General features: G+C 34.5%; 1 protein-coding gene across 2 annotated transcripts in view; it reads right to left on the bottom strand.

The window, feature by feature from the left end:
* Positions 1-17128, bottom strand: part of SCN3A (sodium voltage-gated channel alpha subunit 3) — a 107917-nt gene extending 90789 nt beyond the window's left edge. For both annotated transcript variants that reach the window (XM_069080794.1, XM_069080793.1), the window contains exons 1-3: positions 16816-17128; positions 12466-12584; positions 7661-7750 (exon numbers count right to left, since the gene is read on the bottom strand). In XM_069080794.1, the coding sequence (XP_068936895.1) occupies positions 7661-7750; positions 12466-12584; positions 16816-17082 (476 nt within the window). In that variant the 5' untranslated portion in view covers positions 17083-17128. The remainder of the gene's footprint in view (positions 1-7660; positions 7751-12465; positions 12585-16815) is intronic.
* Positions 17129-18286: the final 1158 nt, after the last annotated feature.

The raw sequence follows: 18286 nt of genomic DNA on the forward strand, positions 1-18286 counted from the left end.
TTTCTTTTCAAAGTATGCTTACTAGATTAATAGATCAGAGAAATGCCATATACATGCTATATCCTGATTTCATCAAAGCATATGACAAAGTCCCTAATGATATCCATATGGATAAAATAATGATATGTGCGCCAGATGATAGCAGTGTGACCTTTGTAGATAACTGAACAACCTTATTCAAAAAAGAGTTGACTGATAGGTTGACATTCATCTAAAGGAATGTCTCTTAATGGAGTGTCCCAGGGCTCTCTCTGATCCTTAGCCCTTTCTTGTTCAGTATTTTTTGGATGAAGATATGAAAGTCATGTTTATCACAGCTATGGATAATATAAATCTTGGTGGGAAAATGCCTGACATAACGCCTAGAAGAGGGCTTTGCATGGTAGGAAATCAACAAATATTTGATGAATGAATAAAATCTTTATGGTAGATGACAAGATCAGGACTCAGAACTTTTAGAGCAGTAGACTTTCATCAATAAGATAAAATTTAACAAGAATAAATATTAAATCTGTCACTGAATAAAATACTTTGTTGCATGAGTAGAGTATGGAAAATTGTAAAGTTGATCTAGGAGTTTTACTTGATCAATAAGGTCCATATTAATATATAGTGCTAAAAAAAAGCTAATTAAATTTTGTTGCATTAATAGGATTGACTCTTCATGACCCTATTTGTGGTTTTCTTGGCAATGATACTCGAGTAGTTTACTATTTCCTTCTTCAAATCATTTTACAAATGGGGAAACTGAGGTAAACAGGGTTAAGTGGCTTGCCTAGAGTGACATAACTAGTTAAATACTGATTCAAAATTAGTTAAAGAATGGTTTAACAGCCAGATTTGAACTCAGAAAGATGAGTCTTCCTGACTCCAGGCCAGACACTCTATCCACTCTGCCACCTAGCTGCCCTAATAGAATTATAATGTTTCAGTAATAGAGAATAGTAGCTTCACTTTATTCTGTAATACTCAGGCTACATCTGGAATACTGTCTTTAATTTTGAGCTCATATTTCAAGAGTAACAATTACAAACTAGAGTGCCTTCTGAGAAAGGAAACCTAGATTGTAAGGGAGCTTTCAATTCACGTCACATAGGGCCTGCTGGTAGAGCTGGAGGTGTTTAGTAGATAGGGCACTGGACCTAGAATTGGAAGGACCTGAGTTCAAATCCAGTCTCACATACTTACTAGGTGTGTAATCCTGGGCAAGTGACTTAACCAAACCACCCAGCCTCAATTTCCTCATCTGTACAGTGGGACTAATAATACCAACTATGTCCCAGGGTTGTTGTGAGGATAAAATGAAATAAAATGTGTAAAAGTCTTTGCAAACCTTAAAGTTCTATATAAATGCTAGCTATAATGATGATGATGTTTAGACTAGAATCTCTTTTTTCTAATATTTTAAATGTTTTCATGTGGAATAATTAGTATGCTTATTCTGTTCCTGGAAGGAACAGAACTGAAATTAATTGGTATCAATTTTTTTAAAAAATGGATTTAGCTCAGTATATATAGGAACTTTCTAATAATTAAAGCTATTCACCAGAGCTATGAGTTACTTAGTGAAGTCTATGAGTTCACTGTCACTAGATTTATTCAAGTAGAGGTTAGATGATAAGCTTTCAGGTTATAGACAGGGTGTTACAGAATTCATTGCTGCACTAGATTAAAGACTGAGCTAGATCAACTCTATGGTTCTGTCCAACTCTTAAAATTCTATGATTTATTCTTTTTAAAAAATATTTTGTTATTTATAGTTATGTAATTACCAAAGTCAATGAAAAGCCTCTTGCCCCTTATTTCTATAGCAAAGTTGTTTTAGCTTATAAAAAATATATATCTCTCTTCATCCATCCAACAATTCTGTTTAAGAGTATAAACTTAAGTCAAGGTAACTTATTTTTAGATATCTTCAATACTGGATAGTCCCTAAGGAAACTGATTTGAAATGTATTTTGCTAAAAGGGTTTTTTTTTAAGATATCACCTTAATTTAATATATAGTAAAAAAAAAAACACACACACACACTGATTCTCAAATACTAATTTTTCTTGCGAGAGAAATTCCCTAAGAATTTCTTGACTTTTAAGCTTTTGATCAGGTACATTTTATATGTCTTTTCACGCTTAGGGGGGAAAAGTTCACTTTCTCTGATCATTAAAAGAGTCAGGGCATTAATTAAGACTTTATAGCTGCTTCTCAATTAAGTGAAAGAAAGATGATGTTTTGGTCTTACAAATATAGTAAAACACATGATTTTCACAGTGGAAATATATTGACTGAAACTGTGCTGGATTTTTTATTAATTCTTTGAAAAAAATGTTAGGAATAATTAAGGAAAACTCCAATTGCCTGTAGCGCAATTATCAATCTAAGAATGACTTCAGCTTCTCCTTTCTCCTCACCTTTAGCTTTTCAAGCCCTTTTTTGTTTGTTTTATATCTCATGTCATTTCAAATACTCTCCTTCAGTCTTTTTCCTTTAAACTCAATGTACATAAGAAATACTCAAAAGTACTCACTGATGTTAGCTAGTTATTAAGTGCTTGTGAATATCTGAAACTGCAGTTTCTAATGACTGCTTTTTCATTTTGAAGTAGGCTAATGATGCAACGTATTTGAAGTCAGCTGCTACCTTTGTCATTTTCTATGCAATGGGGGACACTTGCTTAACTTTTCTGTGACATTTTCTTTGCCTATCAAATGCCTTGATATTCTTCTACTGTTGCTTGATTTTAGCATCTAATTGTCTTTTATGCACTGTCTACATTTTTCTTTTGCTTTTCTTCTCATGGGGGTATTTGAGAAAGGCAGTCAGCGAGTCAACAAATATTTATTAAGTGCTCACTATTTGCTAAGCACTGTGCTAACCTCTGAGAATACAAAGGAAAAACAAAAACAGTCCTTTCCCTCTGAAGATCATGTTCTAATTGGAGAGACCATATGTAAATTATATACGCACAGAGTAGGTGAGAGGTTATCTGAGTCAAGGTAGTAGCTACTGTGATTTGGGGGTGGGATAAGACCTCTTGTAGAAGATGGGATGTGAGCTGAATCTTGAAGGAAGGCAGGGGAACTAAGGACCACTGGACTGGTAAAGGGCCAGTATGTTCATTGTATGAATGAAAGTCAGTGTAAAGGCACAAGGTAGAAAGAAAAGAACATGAAGTGTTGTATTGGAGAAACAGCAAGTATGCTAAACTTCCTGTTGTTAAGTATGATATTTAAAAAAAAAAACAAAATAAATAAATAAATAGAAAAACAACAAAATTTCTCTTCCCCAGTCTATTCTTGTCCCTAAATCATAATGATTTGATTTCCTAAAAATTCATTGTATTTTTTTTATTGGTATAGTGAACTCTTAGGAAGCTATATCCCCTACCAATAGTTTGATTGATCACTTTAAATATACTCCACCTTTGCTTATATTTCTACTTGACATGTGGAAAAACTAGAGTAAAGATAGTATTCTCAAAAATATTTCCTGTCTACATTTTTCTCTTACAAGAGCTTAGAAAAATGTGTGAAGGAATTGAGAAATCATTCCAACTGTTTAAACTGTTCTATTTTTTTCCATGTGAATAGAAGGTATATACATGAATCTATTTCTTCTTCTCATTAGACTGTCGTTTTCATGGAGAATATTTCTAACAGCTGTAATTTTATGCAATTCAAGAGAAAAGATCTAGAAAGGCTGAGATTTATCTTTTATTTTGTAAAATGTATTTCCTTTCTGACTTTGCTGAGTGAGTCATTATTTCTATGATCTGCTATTAAAGATGTTTGTAGCTACCATGACATTCTGGAAGGAGGTGGTACTTAATCTACAAAATCTTCCCTGATTCCTTTCCTCACCCCTACTCTTTCCAATTGCTAGTGTTTTCTCTAACCTCAATTTATTTTAGATCCTGATTGGTGCGACTAAGAATTCATTCCCTTAAGTGGTAGCATTATTTAAATTTCCATTACACATTTCAATTGGGCTGTAATAAATTACCATATTTTGTATAATTATAACGTCAAATATTGCAAATTAAAATAAATGCTACCATTTCAGGGGATCTATTATTTTTCATTAATTGAGACCTAACTGCATTACACTTATTTGTAATATAAGTTGGATATAAATTTGGCACCATTAGAATGTAACTTGAAGGAAGAGTCAGTTTTGTTTTTGTGTCCATTATCTGGTACAGTGCTTTGTACATAACAAATGTTTAATAATTGTCTGATTAATGAAACTGAATAAACTGTTACTAAACCTTTAAGCTGTGCTTACCTCATCACTAGTCTTTTGCCCTCCTAGTAAAGATCAATACTATATTAAATTTCTTACATGACTGAATATATGAATGAAGATTCCATGCTTTTCCTGTTACTTGGTAAATAAATAATTAAGAACATCTCTAGGACAGTGCCTGGGGCACACTGAGTTTCTTATGAACAAACCCAATAATACTACCTGATAATACTTGATACATTTCTTGACACATAGAGAGCAAGCACTCAAATATTTCTTTTTGAAGTAATGGAATGGAACACTTGGGTGGGAAGCAAAACACTCAGGCTTTTTTCCCTGCTTTAAACCCTAACTATATGGCCCAAAGTACATCACTTAGATTTCCTGTGCTACATTTTCTTAAGAACTAAAATAGGAACAAAAGTGCTTCATATCAGTGATAGGTTTCGAAAATAACTTACACATTTTCTTCCTACAAGCTGATTTTTTAAAAAAATGAATCATTTTATAATTCACTTGCATGATCATTTCAGAGGTCATTTATCTTCTTTACTAATTAAACTTCAACTAGCAGATGCTGTTAACACTTGACTTTGGCATTGTTTCTGTCCCTAGACCCTCTCTTATTAAGTATTTGGAGTTATCTGTAAACAACCACTTACTCTTACTTCAAGTAAACTTATAGGATTTCTATGGCTTCCCATTCAATATTGGATCAAGTCATACACTTTAAAATCATAGGACCTTAGAACTAGAAGGAACTTAGGAGCTCATCTAGTCCAACCTCCTCAATTTACAAATAAAAAAGGGCAGAAAAGTTAAATGAATTTTGTCCAAGGTCACACAGAAAGTAAATAGCAATGGTGAAATTTGAACTGGGTCTTCTGAATGCAACTCCATTTATCTTTCCATCAGACCATCCATTATTTAAATTCATCTACAATCTAGCTCTAGCTTACCTTTTCAGCCTTATCTCATACACTTTTATTCATATACTTCTATACTTTTAGCCAAACTGGATTCCACCATTTTCACCATCCCAGTCAACATGGTATTTCTCACTTAGTTTTATATGTCTGGAGGGGTTTTCCTCCTACTCTGTCCTCCATTTACACCTGTTTAGATCCTTCCCTTTTAATCTCCAATTTAGGCCTCAGCTCTTTCATGAATACTTTCCTGATTTCCCCACTTGAAGGTATTTCTAAATCCCTCATTATTCTTTGTTTTCACATTGCTTTTGACTTTCATATATTGCTTTTGCACTTAGCCTGTTTTTTTTTTATGTTATGTTTGTGTACATGAACTCTCCTTTATCAGATTGTTTGAGGGCAAGGATTGTCTTGTTTTATTTTTGTTTTCCTTGCTACCTGGGAACAGCAGCTTTACCCATAAGAGTTGCTTCATCAGTGTTTATTGAATGACTGAAAGTTGTATCCATTTGAGAAGCTAAGGTCCTTTAATAACAGGGAAAATTACCATAACTCACATTTTTATCTATTTTTATGAGTTTATATTGTGTTTTCTTAAAACATGAGTCACCTCTAAGTAACTTCTTATTCCTATCTTAGGGATAACAAGACAATATATGAGAAAAATGATTTAAGTTTTTCAATGGAAAAATACCATATGCAGGAAATACATTCTTTTTCCTGTTATACCCTTAATGGATGGGCTGGGGCATCAACTCAGTTAAAGTAGGGAATCATTTAGAAAGAATTGCTACTCTGGCCATTGCTGTCCAAACTAATAAACAGAAGCCATGACTAGAAATGTATACATCAGGGTTCAGGAGAAGGTCCCTATAGTTCCTGATGTCCAGAAAACCACAAAAGAATGAGCTGCTGAGCACCTTTAATATTGGTGAGTTGACAGCATAATTTATTACACTGATCTGGGTTTTTACATCTAGGTAAACTTTTCTCACCTTTGTGAACACAAAGGTTAAGCATCTTGTAATGCCAAGTTCTTACCCTGTCAAAGGAACCAGACATCATTTTAGAAGCCTCGTACTGCTTCAGGAATATTTAGCACTGTTAAATACTTTTCTTCCTTTGAGTGACTCTATTGGTGACCTTTCCCACATCACTTCAAACCATTTATTTTATGTCATTGCCCACCAGACCCCATGTTCTAACCTACATGCTTCTTCTTCTGTCTCTCTACTTCATATCTGCTCATAGCTTTATCATCTCTTTTAAATTGACCCCTGTTTTCTTTCTGATACTACTCTCACAATAGATACTGGGCTTTGCTGCTAAGTGAACTTAAGGAGATGTGTTTGCTACTAATGAGAAGTTCTAGTTTAGGGTTATCTTGTTGGAGATTAGACCAGCTGGCCTACTTCATTTGATCTTCTGGTAAGATCAACACATAAGGTTTCTGACTTGACAGCATATACACATACACAAATTATACAAATCAGCAGCTCAAAAATATGACATTAACAGGAACCTCCATTAGGAATCTCCATTTAATGGCATGAGGAACTGTGAATAAGACCCAGGAGCACTTTTCTTTAAAATACCTAGGTAATGTAACAGATTGCTTGCTGTCTCAAGGAGCAGGGGAGAAGAGAGATAGGAAGAGATGGATTTGGAACTCAAAACTTTAAAAAAAAACTACAAATGTTAAAAATTGTTTTTACATGTAATTGGGGAAAAAGAAAATATTTTAGAAAATAGCCAGGTAAACACCATGTATTGGGTACTGGACCTGGAGTCAGAAAGACCTGAATTCAAGTCTAGCCTTAGACACTGTGCGACCCAGGACAAATTATTTAACCTCTGTCTGTCCCAATTTCTTTATCTGTAAAAGGGGGTAATAGTACCACTTACCTCACTAGGATGATGTGAGTTAAAAGTACATACTATTTGGAAACCACTTTGCGAACCTTAAAACGTTTGAAAATTTCTAACTATAATGATCTAGGCAATGACTAATAAAACTTAGGGAAAATACCATGAAAAAGAGGCATTGTGATATTTGGAAAGGCTTTCTTTGCTTTTACACTTCCTTTAAAAATATGACATTAACAGGAACCTCCATTAGGAAAAATACTTTTCATTATTAAAATGCATGAAGCATTAGGCCTTCATTTACCTAAATTGATAAAATATATTCTTGGACTAAGGAATCTACTCATTTCATTTACATTAATTTATTAATAAACCAAATATTGATTCAGCACCAAAATTCAATGTCCTGGGGAAAAAAACACCTCAAATAAATGAACATTTCCCTAATGACCCCCCACATCTTCTCACATATCAAAGAAACAGCCCTTTGCAGATAAGGAATTATGAAGAAGGATGTTAAACCTTTCTCAGGAAGTGGAACCATAAGTAAGGTCAGAGACAAAGAAATATATCCAAGAGCATTTTAAAGTCAGTGTCATATTCCAAGAATGATTTTCACTTACTCTACATTCTTTGTCCAGTCTGGAGGGTTACTCATGGTCATAAATACACAGTTGGTCAGAATAGTGCACATAATGAGCATGCTGAATAAAGTAAAGTATAGTTAAGGAATAAATATGAGTAGCTTTAATAAAATGAGGATAATAACAACTTTGGATACTGACAAATTGCCTGTGTATACGACTAAAACAATTAACTGCTGAAAGAATTATATGTGTTTCGTATTTTAATGTTTATCTCAAAAAATAATGCCCTGATCAGTTTCTTAGAAGGTAACCTCATTTTCCTCCACAACACTGGATTACATTTTTAAAATTTAGTGGAAATTTTCAAAAAAATTTAAATTTTAAGTGGGAATTTTAAAATTTAGTGGGAATTCTCCATTCAAGTAAATTGTGCCAAATGGCTCTCTAAAGAGGAAGAGACCCTTTTAGTAAGTATGAAATACTGTTTAAATATGTAAGTTAAACTGTGGGCATAATTTAATTCTTTATTTCCATACAAAGATTAATGATTGCAATATTGAAAGTTGAGAGTATTCGCTCAGATAATAAATATATTGATTTATTCTGTGCAACTAAGAATTAAATAAGGAGTATGTCATAAATGCTATTATATCTCTGAACCAATGCAACTAGTTATTTTCCAGCTAAAAAAATAGGAGTATCAGAAGCCAGAACCAATCGCTGATTACTTTTTATAGTATATAAAATATATAGTATATATTTATAGAATATATAATATATAAAAAAGTATATTATATCATATGTGCAAAGGATTGTGTCATTCTGCTACCCTCCCAAAAAAAGATGGGAGAGTAGAAAATAGGTGGTAGGTTTGTTCTGGACATAAAAACGTGATATTGGGCAAATGAGTTAAATTAGGCCTCAATACTGGCAAATGGACATATTGAACAAGATGAAATGTGGAGTCAGGTGAGGAAAAGATTCATCAGAAATTTGAAATTTCCCATTATTCTTGTCATTGTTTTAAGAGAATTTTTAAGATCCTTGCCTAAAATATGAGGTGCTTATGACCTTCCTGTTTTGAAATGAAATTACATTTTGACTCCTGTTGTTCAGTTCTATCTAAATCTTTCATGATCCCATTTGGAGTTTTTTTGGGCAAAGATACTGGAGTGGTTTACCATTTCCTTCACCAGTTCATTTTACAGATAAGGAAACTGAGGCAAACAGAGTTAAGTGACTTGCCCAGGGTCACACAGTGTCTGAGGCTGGATTTGAACTCAGGAAGAGGAGTCTTCCTGACTCCAGGCCCAGTACTCTCTCCACTGCGCCACCTACCTGCTAGGATTGTCACCTATATAAATCCTTTCAGAGAAGACTTCAGTCTTGGACTCTATAAGAAAGCCCTTTCTTAGATTTAACCTAAATCCCATAAGCTGAAATTAAAATAATTTCTGACCCTCCAGTCATAGCAGCTGAGACTTCTAAAGGCTGTCAGATCCATCCCTGCAGCCTCCAAGATAGGTTCTATTCCTGTCTGTTCTAAAGGCTGCTCACCTAAGTGTCTTTCTCTTGAAACTTCGTATTACAATGAAACTTTTTCAGTGTTACTCTTGAATATTGTAGTTTGTAACTGCACATTTTTGTCCAAACACTCTCAACTCAGTTCTGAAGTCTATACACTTGATAGCGACTTACACATTTCTAGAAACTGTTTTTACTTTGTGACCCTACGTTAGCAAAAGTATTTCTTGTTTTCTGGTTGCTTCAGGTTGTTGCATCTTGCTTTACCTCCAACTAAAATGTAAGATGTTCTCTGGAAAGGATGTTTGGCACCCCCCAAAGCACCAAAGAATAGTGCTGAATCCACAGGTGACAGCTGTTGAATTTTGAATGTTTTGACAGTCGTCATACTAGCACTAAAGGCCACATCCATGATATCACTTGAACTCATCAGATCCCATGTATTTAATTGATAAGTCTGGGCAGATGATATATAGAACTATATATGCAGCCTTTGTCTCTATCCTGAGCTACACAGTCACATCAGCAACTGCCTATTGGGCATCTCAAACTGGATGTACCATAGACATCTCAAATAAATATGTCCAAGACATTTTATTTTCTTCCTTCTCTCCTAAACCATCTTGTCTTCTAAAGTACCCTATTAGTACTAAGGGAATTGCTATCTTCTCAATCACCCAGACTCAACAATCCTGGAGTAATAATGGGGTCCTCATACTCACTTATACCACATACTGAAACAGTTGCTAAATCTTGTTTTTCCTTCATGACATCTTTTAGCCTTCTTTCCCATTCTGGAGCTACCAACCCTGTTCAGACCCTTATCACCTCTTGCCTGGACCATTTCTTTGGCCTTCAGGTTGATCTCTCTACCCCAGGTCTCTCCCTACTCCAGTCCATTCTCCTCTTAGAAGCCAAAGTGATTTTCCTTCATTTTCCCCCACAATTCAGTGAATTCCAATGGGTCCCAATCACATCTAAGATGAAATATAAAGTCTGTTTGGTACTTCATAACCTGGCCCTTCCCACCTTTCCAGGATACTTATACTTTACTCCCCCTCTACTCAGTGATGTTGCTACATTGGCCTGATTGTTGTTTCTTTTACAATATACTTCTCCCATCTCCTTGCCATTACACTGATTTCTACCCCATGCCTGGAATGCTCTGGTTCCTCTCCTCGATCTTTTAGTTTCTCTGGTTTCCTTCAAGACTGAACCCAGCTTTCACCTTCTGTGGGAGGCCTGAACTGGTTCTCTTACCTGTCAGTGCCTTCCCCTCTGAGTTTACCTTCCCTCTATTCTGTGTTTGTCTCATACATACCTAACTTTTTACATGTTGTTTCTCCCATTAGAATCCATACCAAGGACAGGAGCTGTTTCTGCCTTTCTTCGAATCCTCAGTGCTTAGCCCAGTGCCTGGCACATATCAGCTACTTAATAAATGCATATTGATTAATTGACAGATTTTTTTATTAGTAATACTTCATTAAGGTAGTATTGTAGGCAATAAAAGTTATAAACAGCCTGATAATTTTCTTATATACTGTGTTTCATTTAAATAATCTAGTGTCAACTAACTCTTGTTTTTAACTTCTAGATTTAGAGATGGCCTGTTGTAAAAGAGAAACAACAAGCAGGTCAATGTAGCAACATCACTGAGTGAGTGGAGGGTAGGAAATGACCTCTAGTCATTCAATAAGTACTTATTAATGACTTATTTATGTTCCAAGTGCTGGGATTGATGCTGAAGACACAAAGACCAAAAACAGCAGTTCTTGCCTTCAAGGAGCTTGCATTCAGTAAACATACGGGTGTAAACTTGACATACGGGTGTAAACCTGTGCATAAGATTCTCCTCATTGGTGGCAAGAATGATGACTTAAATGCTATATACCAGTCTGACAGGCAAAATTGGTATAAGAGCTACATAAGAGTATTGGTATAAGAGTACCAGAGCATAAGAGTAGTGAGGAGAAAATTCTTCTTTCCAACTTTTAGAGGGGGTGCATACAATTCCAGTCTCTCCTAAGGAAGAAACCCATGAATAGAGAGAGGAAAGTTATGTCTCCAACATGTCCAGATTGCCTCCTTAGAGACTTTTGAGAATTTCCCCCTATGATCAGGGCTTTTCTCTCTTGATTGATCCAAGACATCTTGCTTCTGAAGAGTTTGTCTCATACATTCTAATATGCATAACTTCTTTGTATTATATCCCTTCCTCTTTAAAGCATAGTGATCAGTAAAGCAGCTTGAATCTGCTAGCAGTATTTAGAGGTGTAGAAAGATTTGGTTCTAGTCCTTAGGAGAGCAGAGTATTTAGCATTATAATCCCTTCTGCTGCTTCTTTCCTGAAAGTGAGCAAAGTCTCCTTTGGAGAGAGGCTGGAAAAATTCCAAGAATATCTATGAAGCCTCCCCATGAATCACATTTAGATAAACTCATATGGATAGCATATAACTTACACGGGATGCACACTGCCTACATAGTTATATGCACATGCACACATATAGATACATATATGTATATGTTTGTATGTGTACATACTTATACATACATATGCTTGCACATGTCTCAGTCTATCTGTCTCTCTATCTCTCTTTTTCTCTTTCTCTCCATCCTGTGCAAAGGCACAGAGTCAGAAGATAAAGGTTAATTATGGGAAATTCTAACAAGGCCAGTTTGGTTGACCCAAAGGGTGAGTCAAGAGAAGTAATATATAATAGGTATGGAAAGATAGGGTGGAGTTAGTTTGTGAAGGGTTTTAAATGCCAAACATGAAAGTTTTTATTTGACCCTACAGGTAATAGGGGGCCATTGGCTTTTGTTGAACATTAGACTCACATGGTCATATCCATGCTTAAAAAAACAAAATCACTTTGGCAGTTGTGTAGAAGATGAATTGGAAAGGGAATAGCCTTGGGGTAGGAAGACCAAGTAGGATCTAATTACAGGTAATCCTACCTAACTAGGATTATAGCCAAGTGTGTAGAAAGAAAAGAAAGGATGTTGGAGATGTTGTGGAGGTAGGTGAAATAAGACTTGGCAACTTACTGGATGTATGGGATGAGGGAAAATGAAGAATAACACTGTTTACTTGGGTACCTGAAAAAAATGACTCAGTAATAGTCTCAGCAGTCAACATCTCTTTGTATCCAGAGCAGAAAAACAAAGAGTTCAAGTACAAATTAAACTAACAAATTGCTATTGACTTAAAGGGTACTCTCTAAATATTTAATATAGAAATGCATTTTCTTTAAAAAAAAAAAAAGCCAGATTTTTAGAAATAGGAATTCAAAACAACCATTATGAAAGGATATGAATGTACCAAAATCTTAATAGCAATTTTTCTAACAGGGTTGAGAGGAGTTAAAATATACAAGGCAGATGTGGCACTGAATCGAAAGATTGCCTTTCCTTTATTCAATACTATAAAAGTCTGAAAAAGATAAAAAAGAAAAATGTAAGAATTATAATAATAAACAGTTGAAAAGAAAAATTATGTAGTCAATATGTTAGCCAATGTACATTTTCATAGTAGTATGAAACTTTATTCACAAATAATGACAGTGATCTAATAGATCATATGTAAGATTATCTATATTATTATCTCTCCCTTGCCCTCAGCTCATGACCAATTCACACTCTTTTTCTATTATATACTCCCTGATGGCATCTTTTACTGCTGTTCTTTTTTTTTAGGGCAATTGGGGTTAAGTGACTTGCCCAAACTCACACAGCTAGTTTTTGTGTTAAGTGTCTGAGGCTGGACTTGAATCCAGGTCCTCCTGACTCCAAGGCCCGTGCTCTATTCACTGCTCCTCCTAGCCGCCCCAATCGCTGTTCTTAGAAGTTCCTAACTTGTTACGTAATATTCTTCTCACACCTCTAGGTACCTTTCCATTACCTTAGGTGTGACATCCATTTTCATAGTAGCTTCCTACAATATACTTGATAAAATCTTCTATCAAGAACACTCTTCAGCAGGCTGTCTGCTACTACCTGATCATCATCGTCTTGAAAAACTGGTTCAAAATTCACCTGCAAGTAATCTAATGCATTCAAACAGACATTAATTTAGCATCTACTATGTGTAAGTGATTATGCTGAATGCTGTCAATACAAAGGCTTTGCCTCCAGGAAACCTTCCCAGATTAAACCAGCTGGCTACATGTGTATCTTTAGCATTGGAGCATCATTTTGTGGTAAGTTATTTTGCACTTGTTCATATGGAGCTTTGTAATTTTTCTTAAATAATTTCAAATGTAAATTTCTGTCTACCTAAATTATAAGGTCTTTCAAGGCAGAGTTATTGTAATTCTGTTTCCCTGTTCACCCATAATACTTAGTGCTCTGAACTCAGTGTGTGTGTATGTGTGTATACACATATATATGCATACATATATGCATGCAATTTTTCTCAAATAATTTCAAACATATATTTTTACCTACCTAAATTATAAGGTCCTTCAGGGCACAGATATTGAAATTCTGTTTCCTATTCACCCACAGTACTTAATGCAATGCTCTAAACTCGTTATAAATATATATGTTAACATATATATTTATATACACATACTCATACACACCTATATATTCAATTGCAGTTTTTCTTCAAGATTTCATTGTTTTATATATATATTTTGATTTAATAGATTAGAATCTGCTTAGCTACACATCCATCTGTTTAAGTCTTTTCTTTAGGATGAGTTAAGAATATATTTCTACCTTTTAACTAAAAATTCTTAGTGTTATGTTCCATATATTCATTTTTCTATGGCAACAAGCACTATTAAAATAGAAATATTTACATTGCAAATCCAATGGGCTGAGAAAACAGTTTCTCTGTTAATTGTCCTTTTGTGTTTAAAGACCATACTTTTTGGCAAAATGCCCAATAAATTGTTCTCTATGAATTCCACATGGCAAATCTGAACAATTATGTAATAGGGTAAATAAACTATTCTCCAATAGTGAAGAGATTATCCAAGAGGCATTTATTAACTTTATTAAGGAAGCAGAGAACTCTAAAGGATGCCATAATTGAGAATCTGCTAAATGATTTTGCCAAATCCATAGTTTAACAATTTAGTATTAGTCAAATATTTAAATCAGTTTTTCTGGATTTTAATTAGAACATTTAAATATAAAATTCACTGTTAATCAGATTGAGTTTAGAGTGAGAATATAAATGGCTATTAAGAAATAATTTAATCTACTAATTAGTTGCCATTCACCATATCTGGAAAAGATTTAGACAATGAAACCCCTATCTAGCCCCCCCAAAAAAGAAAAGGAAAGAAAAAGGTGAAGAAGAATAGATTGGGGACTCCCCCTCCTTTATGGTCACTATTATTTATTTTATTATTTTTCAATATCTGCCAAGCCACTAGCAGAATTTAATTTGATGTGCCAATGACACTTTCACTGAATTTTATAAGCTAATTTTCATAGTAGCTTCCTACAATATGCTTGATAATATCTTCCATCAACAACAGTCTTCAGCAGGCTGTCTGCTACTACCTGATCATCATCTCCTTGAAAGTTTGGTCACTATGGTGACCAAACTTTATGAGCTCAAGACTTTAAATTAACAAACCTAACTCCTGGGTCTATGAAAGGAAATAGAATTTTGTTACATTTTAAAAAAAGAATTCCAGATAATTCCCAGGTAGAATCTTGGCATTTATCCTAACTGGTTCATAATGTTAGGCATTTTCAAACAAGAAAGGGAGAAGGTGGAAAGAATGACTTCTCAAGCTCTAATGAAAACTGGAGGATATTCCTTATTTTGGGGAGATAGTGGAGAGAGTGAGAGACTGGTGTGGTACATAAGAGTGCTAACCTTGGTTTCAGTAAGACCTAGTCTTTCCTCTGACACATGCTGGTTCTGTGAGCATGGTAATGTCATGTGACTTCTCAGTGCTCCCAGCAACTGTGTTCTGCACTACCTATCTCCACCTCCCCAATGCAAAGAGTATCAATCTTCCAGTTCTGAAGAAATAGAATGAAAATGTTTGAAAACTATACTATACCTTCCTCCCCAACCCCCAATGAAGCTAAATTGAAAGCTTCTAAGGGGAATAGTAATTTAATGTCTTGGGAAAGTCAGGTATAATTTCCCAGCATATTTCCTGATGACTTTTCTTGGGGGCAATGCTGGAATTGAGTGAAAGGAGTGTCCTCAGAGTCTTCTTTGAATGTAAGCTTTAGGAGGACTTTTTTTTCACTCAGCACTCTAATCAGATGGCCAAAGTGTACTAAGGTAATGTGTTGTATCAAGTGATTGCAGTGGCCTGGACTAAACTGGTTTGAAAACAGATTGAGCCAATTTAGGCTGGTTTTGGACCAGAATGGACCAGTTTGGACCAGCTTCTTTATTACACACTTCAGGATACCAGCACTCCAATCAGAATGCTAAAGCATACTGAATGATGAGGTGTGAGTACCAACACTGGCATATGTCTATCTATACATTTATTTATATATGAGACTTTTAAATCTTTAGTAATTTTAACCTTACAAGGTAAAATTATATATGTATGTATAGTGAATTCCTTTCTTATAAGTGTTGAAAACAGAATGGCTACCATTATTTTTTAGGCATCCAAGGGTCACACTTTTGACAGTATACTCTAATTATTCTTTTGTCTTCATCTTATAACCAGATTTGGTTTTGTACTTATGAAAATACATGTAAAATTTAAATTACATTTGAATAATGTCAGAACATTTCAAAGTGAAAAAACGAAAAATTCATTTGATCATTTTTTTTCTTACAAAATGCCAAACTGCCGTTTTGACCTTTTTTTCTTCTTTTAATTGACTATTTTGATAAGTTATGTTGCTGTTTTGGCATTATGTAAATAGAAAAATAATTATTGCTTAAACAGAGTTTAGAGTTCTGGGGGGGGGGGGGACTTTTTTTCTAGTTTATTTTTCCTTGATCTTTTCATTTAAAGTGATATTAGAGACTCACCAGTCATATGCTGGCTTAGGGTAATTGCAGGCCTTAATAAATATTCTAGGTTGAAAAAAATACCTTTAAGAAAAATTAAGTCCAAATTCATTCAATTTTAATATAGAAAGGTGTAAATTGTTGAATTTCCATTATAAAGTTAAGCAGTTTTCTAATGCAAAGAAATAATTGGAAGAAAAAAAAACAACTTAAATTCTAAACTGCGAAGCATATATTTTTAGGAAAAATGACTAACTCTAATTTATAGAACTATTTAGAGTTAAAACTTTTTGCTCATGAGTTCCTTAAGTATTTCAGAGTTAAAAAATATACCAATAAATGCATTTTGCTATTTTCTCTGATAAGAACCTTAATTTAACCACTTATTTAAATTACTATGAATTTATATAGATATAGACATATCAGTGCATTTGGGGGGAATTTTATACCTGTCTATATCTCTTCTTGTAACAAAATCATTGACTGTCACAATGCATTTTATACAAAGTATTATTTCCGATTATACTTTGCTTCCAGAATCTTCTGATAAATATTCTATTGCTTACATGCTAATCTTTAACTTAAGAAAAACGCTTTTGGTGCCTTTGCAAAGCTAAGAAATGCAGGCATATAATAAGTACTCAGAGCAAGTGAATGTTATAGGCAGTATGTACTACAAGCGTTAGTAAGGATAACCTTTCCAAGGACTCACTTTTTTATTGATATAGTATGGGTCAAGGTCCTCCAAGGGCTCTGACACCATTCCAGGTGGAATGTCTCCATAAATAAATGGGAGAGATTTTCCTGCTTCCAAGTCGCTATTTGGCTTTGGTTTATTCTCATCATCGTCCTCTTTGAGTTCTCTTTTGGCCTTCTTAGCTTTCTCTTCTGCAGAGCGTTTTTCAATAGCAGCGAGAGATTCTCTAGTAAAATAGCGGAAGCTGTCAGGTCCTGGGGGTACCAGCAGTGCCTGTGCCATCTTTTCATCCTGCAAATTTAATTTCGTTTAGCCTCTCGCATAAGAATCTCCTATGGGGATAAAAGGGGGAAAACAGACACCAGTTAGGAGAAAAGTAATGAAAAAGGGAGGTAAAAAAATCAACCAAGATGGTATTTGATGCTTCATCTGGTTTTGCCAGTAAATAAAAAAATAGTCACTATAAACATTAAGTAGAGCACTTAGTGCTGTGCCATAATTTTAACTTGTAAACATTATTACTGTTCAATCTGATTCTCCATAAACCAACTTCATAAGACATCTGTTCTTGGCTTTTGAGCCAAGAAATACAGAAATATGGTTATTTACTTCTGGTAAAGGATATGTGCTCATAAGCCTTGTAAATAGAGCCAATTCCTGATTTTTGTCAACCCTGTATCTTTCCCTTTCTCCCGTTTTTTACCTTCTGGTTACATTAGATCATGTGTACATTAGGACAGAGTACACTAGATTTGGAGTCAGAACTGGTTTCCAATCCCAGCTCTGCTGTTTGTTCCCTTTATTTCTTTGGGCAAGTCCCTTTACCTTTTAGAGCCTCAATTTCTACATCTGCAAAATAAGAGGGTTTGAGTCAATGAGTTGTGAAATCTCTTCTAGCTCTAACTCCTGTGATCTGCTTTGTGACCATAAGTACTATGTAAATGTGAGTTATTATTACTGCTACTATCATTATTATTTCCCCCACTAATCAATTGTTCCCCACAAAAAGGAAAACAGGCGATATTTAAATTACATAGGTGACTTACTCACTGAACTGATTAAGCTGATGTTGAGATCAATATTTCTCAGAGAGGCCAAGGGTCAGCAAGGTGGTTTCTTTTAAAATTTTTTATTAAATCATTGTCTTTAGTTTCTACCTGAGTATATGTTTCTTATATAATTTTTGCTAAAAACCAGATATCACCATGTCAAAAATAATACCATATGTCACATTAATTACAATAAGGAATTTTTGTTCTATGATTGAAATGGAAGTTTTTATCTTAGCAAAATGGTTAATGAAACAGAAGAGTTTGATGACAACAGGTCTAGACCATTCAAAAACCAATCAGTGATTTAGCAAATCTTAATTTGCCTTGGGTAGCATTCATGAAATGTGACTTTTTTCAGTGACTATAGCATACAAACCAAATTGACACACACAAATTGGCAGTTGCGCTTTACATACACATGTCTTTCATATTTT

The sequence above is a fragment of the Petaurus breviceps genome, unplaced genomic scaffold (genome assembly GCF_028583685.1).
Source record: "Petaurus breviceps papuanus isolate PSGF00001 unplaced genomic scaffold, PetGlider_PUasm1.0 91133, whole genome shotgun sequence".
Lineage (NCBI taxonomy): Eukaryota > Metazoa > Chordata > Mammalia > Diprotodontia > Petauridae > Petaurus > Petaurus breviceps.